The sequence below is a fragment of the Lipotes vexillifer genome, unplaced genomic scaffold (assembly GCF_000442215.2).
Source record: "Lipotes vexillifer unplaced genomic scaffold, Lipotes_vexillifer_v1.1 scaffold672, whole genome shotgun sequence".
In the NCBI taxonomy this organism is placed as follows: Eukaryota; Metazoa; Chordata; class Mammalia; order Artiodactyla; family Lipotidae; genus Lipotes; species Lipotes vexillifer.
This window is the reverse complement of record NW_006787454.1, coordinates 416259-421355: the sequence shown is the minus strand read 5'-3', so window position 1 is coordinate 421355 and position 5097 is coordinate 416259. Positions and strand designations below refer to the sequence as shown.

Below are 5097 nucleotides of genomic sequence, written 5' to 3'. Positions count from 1 at the left end.
CACTCTTTCTGCACAGGGAGAAATCGAAGGTACGGAAAAGCAGATTCTGAGCTTGAACCAGAAAAAAGAAGACCTGTTGGTGGACTTGAAGGCTGCCGTACTAAAAATTCACCAGCATTTTCAGCAAAAACAGCAAGAATTAGAAAAGGAAATGCTGTCAGCCAGAGCATCAGACGAGGATGGAGGGGCTGAGAGGGATGCTTCTGAATGGAAGGTGGGTATGACATTAGTTAATGCTGGTCCCACATTCCACAAGAGCTTTAAATTGGTAGTATTTTTCACCTGGAAGGCCTGTGGCATCTATGTATATGGCCTATAGTAAAGGAATTTTTAAAAGTGGAAATACTCTGCCTGAGATTATTCACTAGTGAATATTAATCCTTAGGGTGTGTCTGTTCTGGACTCAACCCAGAATTCTTATGCACAAGTTGCTTAAGGAGGTGCTTATGAAATTCCACGGGTAGGTGGGTGGCATCTACCCTTTGAAGTATCTTCCTACTAAACAGCCCATTGCCAACTCAAAAAACGGGCCCAGCACCTCTCTAAGCCCACTCTGAATCCACATCAATGAATCACATTCTTGAATTGTTTGATGAGGGGCCACAGAAGGCAGTGCAAATGAAAGAGATCTAAGATTTGAGTGAGTCATGATATTCAGCTGGATGAGCTGAGAGTTGCTAGACCCCGGGGCTTCTTGTGTGGGTGGGCATCTTGGATAAAGTAAGTAAAAAACTAGCTATATAAAAATGCGGCCAGGCCAGGATCCTGGTGACGTTGAACGGCAACCCGGCTGCAAGTCTTTGTGCTGTGCCTTTCAGTTGAACAGAACGGGCTCCATGTTCTTGCTGCCAGCCGTCGAGGAAGAGGCGGAAGAAAGCTCCCTCAAGAGCGAAGTAAGGAAAATGATTTTCTCGTTCAAGTTTGTTAGAACAGTAATCTCTAAAAGGTCAATGAGAAGATCTTAAAATGAATGGAAACGTAAGGATTTTTAAATTCAATGCTGGTAGTTTGTAAGGGTGATTGGAGTAGTTGTCTTATGTTATTAATGTTTAAGTGCATATAAACCTACTTCAGGCCAGAGTGGAATAAATGTAATTCAGACACAATTGTTGGCAGAAGGGAGAAGATGAAGTTCTTTGTCGTATCCTGACTTCTGAGTACTTTTCTCTGGAGTTTTGAGTACTTTCTCTGCTGTTTGGTTGGCACTCCTGGTGTGCTTTACAGAACTTTATCTTTCCACATTTGAATTACTTTTTTTAGTCTGAAACAGCATTGACAAGGACACAAAGAATGGTATTAGCAACTAACCCTACTACGAAGCCTTATTACTGCATCAGAACTGGTTGGATGAGACCTTTACCAGGTGTCTTGCCTGGCATCAATTTCCATTTCATACTTTAAGAATTAAAGTGATAGTGGGTCTTGTGCGAAAGGGAAGAAAATTGCAGTAATTTACAGTTTTTAATGTCTCACATGTAACCACCAGACATTCTCCCTGCTCGTTTTATAGATTGTTCAGGAGCTCCACGGTCACACAGAACAGCCTGTTGTCCTTCAGTGTATCTCTAGGATACGTGGGGCTGAGTGGTCGGACAAGGAGAAGTGAGGCTTATTATACACTCTGACCATCAGACAACTTTATGATCTGATTATGCCTCTTCACAGCAGAGAGAATTGTGAGAGTGGAGGAGGTACCAAGACCAAAAAAAAGAGTGCACTTCAGTGCAATTCTAATTTGAGGCCTGTATTTGCCTCTGAACTGATATGTTTATAGTATTCATTGTTTGTCTTTGACAACGATCAAAAAATACATGTTCATCAGGCTGTTATTTTAAAGATAGCATTTGAGGTTACATGTACCAAAGCTGATCAAATTCCTAAAGCACTGTTTTAAAGATTCCCTTTGTGTGACATGAGCTGAATCCCAACTTATAAGAATATTTTTTAGGCTTTAGGAAGAGCAACCACGTTTGGACTCCTGTGATGTAGTTAGCCAAAGAAATCGGTGACAAATAGGGGGATGGGTGGAATTAAGGGCTGCAGTTACACTACCTGGTAAGCTGAGTCATATAAAAGAGATGAGGAGGATGCTGTTATGATGGTAGGAAATCACCTCCCTTTGCTAATCAATTGATTGCTGTGTCAGAGTGGAGATAAGAAAGCAGAGCCACCTTCTGGGTCCCCATCTTTACTCTGGAAACATGACAAGGATGTCGAGGAAGACAGGGCATCCTTGTCCTCTGGAACGATGGTTCAGGTAATACTGGACATATCACATTTGTTGGGGCTGGGGATGGGCAGGGATAGTAAGCCAAAGCAAAGAATTTCTTATTGAAAGAATGCTTCAGGAGGGAACCTACGTGGGTTGAAATTTTTTTAAGCTTCTCAGTGTTACCTCTGCACAAAGCAAAGACAACTGAGTACTTACCTATTACTTGCACTCCTTTTGTGCACTTAGTGATAATAGGAGAGTATTTTGCTGAGAAACACTCCATGTGTGAAAATCCAAACGGACAAAACATAACTGAAAGGAGGACCTAAAAGGTTTACCATAGTGGTTAAAGCATTTAATATGCCACTCTTTGGGGAGCAGTTGGGGTGAGAGGTCTCCCCATCATTCTCTTTTTGGACAAAGTAGCATGGAAGGTAAATTATTAAGTCTTTTTGCTCCTTATGACCTTCCGAACCTTCTCCAGTCTCTCAAAATAGAGGGCAAATGCCCTCACTTTAGAAAATCATTATTACATGCTGATGTGAAGATGGTGGTTTTCCCTTGCTCCTGAAATATCTCTTCATCATTATGATCCACACACCTCCCACGCCTGCCTCCTGACCAGGGCTGACCCCTCCCCCAGCTCCCAGGCCAGTCCTTTCATTTGTCTTTGGCACGGGGCTACACTGGTACCTGCATCTCCAGTCTCTTTCTCTTGGTAGCTTCCTTTCCTCTCTACCTCAGAAGTATTCAGTTTCCCCTTCCGTAACAAATTCCCTCCGCCATGGCCGTACCCCTCCGAACAAGCTGAGGAACCCAGAGCCCAGACCATCTCTTCAGAAAGTGCTTTGCCTCCCGGGGGTGCCCTTCTCTCCATATCTGCCTGTGGACTTCCTTCCTACCCATCCATAAAGGCCCATCTCAACTTCCGCCTCCTCCAAGAAACTGCCTGCCTTTTTCCCTTTGTTTTCCCGTAGCATTTTGAACCTCCGTTATGACCTATCACAGTTTTATGCATGGACCTGACACAGTTTCATGAAAAGCAAGAACTTTACCTTCTACGTTTTGACGTCCTGTACTGAGCTCAATATGCTACTTTAATGCATTGAATTTCTTTTTTTTTTTTTACATCTTCATTGGAGTATAATTGCTTTACAACGGTGTGTTAGTTTCTGCTTTATAACAAAGTGCATCAGCTATACGTATACGTATATCCGCATATCTCTTCCCTCTTGCATCTCCCTCCCTCCCACCCTCCCTATCTCACCCCGCCAGGCGGTCACAAAGCACCGAGCTGATCTCCCCTGTGCTATGCGGCTGCTTCCCACTAGCTATCAGTTTTACATTTGGTAGTGTATATATGTACCTGCCACTCGCTCACTTTGTCCCAGCTTACCCTTCCCCCTCCCCGTGTCCTCAAGTCCATTCTCTGGTAGGTCTGCATCTTTATTCCCGTCCTTCCCCTAGGTTCTTCATGAACATTTTTTTTTTCTTTTAGATTCCATATATAAGTGTCAGCACACGGTATTTGTTTTTCTCTTCCTCACTTACTTCACTCTGTATGACAGACTCTAGATCCATCCACCTCACTACAAATAACTCAATTTCATTTCTTTTTATGGCTGAGTAATATTCCATTGTATATATGTGCCACATCTTCTTTATCCATTCGTCTGTCGATGGACACTTAGATTGCTTCCATGTCCTGGCTATTGTAAATAGAGCTGCAATGAACATTGTGGTACATGACTCTTTATGAATAATGGTTTTCTCAGGGTATATGCCCAGTACTGGGATTGCTGGGTTGTATGGTAGTTCTATTTTTAGTTTTTTAAAAAACCTCCATACTGTTCTCCATAGTAGCGGTATCAATTTACATTCCCACCAACAGTGCAAGAGGGTTCCCTTTTCTCCACACCCTCTCCAGCATTTATTGTTTGTAGATTTTTTTTTTTGAACAATATTGTTTTACTGAAGTATAGTTGATTTACAATGTTGGGTTTGTTTCTGGTGTACAACAAACTGATTCAGTTATACATATATATATACATATTCTTTTTCATATTCTTTTCCGATATGGTTTATTACAGGATATTGAATATAGTTCCCTGTGCTATACAGTAGGACCTTGTTGTTTATCTATTTTATTTTATTTTATTTTATTTTATTTTAACATCTTTATTAGAGTATAATTGCTTTACAATGGTGTGTTAGTTTCTGCTTTATAACAAAGTGAATCAGTTATACATATACATATGTTCCCATATCTCTTCCCTCTTGCGTCTCCCTCCCTCTCCCCCCCCTCCAGGCAGTCACAAAGCACCGAGCTGATCTCCCTGTGCTATGCGGCTGCTTCCCACTAGCTATCTACCTTATGTTTGATAGTGTATATATGTCCATGCCTCTCTCTCGCTTTGTCACAGCTCACCCTTCCCCCTCCCCATATCCTCAAGTCCGTTCTCTAATAGGTCTGTGTCTGTATTCCTGTCTTACCCCTAGGTTCTTCATGACATTTTTTTTTCTTAAATTCCATATATATGTGTTAGCATACGGTATTTGTCTCTCTCTTTCTGACTTACTTCACTCTGTATGACAGACTCTAGGTCTATCCACCTCATTACAGATAGCTCAATTTCGTTTCTTTTTATGGCTGAGTAATATTCCATTGTATATATGTGCCACATCTTCTTTATCCATTTATCTGATGACGGGCACTTAGGTTGTTTCCATCTCTGGGCTATTGTAAATAGAGCTACAGTGAACATTTTGGTACATGACTCTTTTTGAATTATGGTTTTCTCAGGGTATATGCCCAGTAGTGGGATTGCTGGGTCATATGGTAGTTCTATTTGTAGTTTTTTAAGGAACCTCCATACTGTTCTCCA

The 5097-nt window shown here is 41.6% G+C and overlaps 1 protein-coding gene across 3 annotated transcripts in view; it reads left to right on the top strand.

Moving 5' to 3' along the window:
* Positions 1-5097, top strand: part of SYNE2 (spectrin repeat containing nuclear envelope protein 2) — a 277599-nt gene that overhangs the window by 160910 nt on the left and 111592 nt on the right. For all 3 annotated transcript variants that reach the window (XM_007460064.1, XM_007460063.1, XM_007460062.1), the window contains exons 61-63: positions 17-214; positions 819-893; positions 2147-2257. In XM_007460064.1, coding sequence (XP_007460126.1) covers positions 17-214; positions 819-893; positions 2147-2257 — 384 coding nt within the window. The remainder of the gene's footprint in view (positions 1-16; positions 215-818; positions 894-2146; positions 2258-5097) is intronic.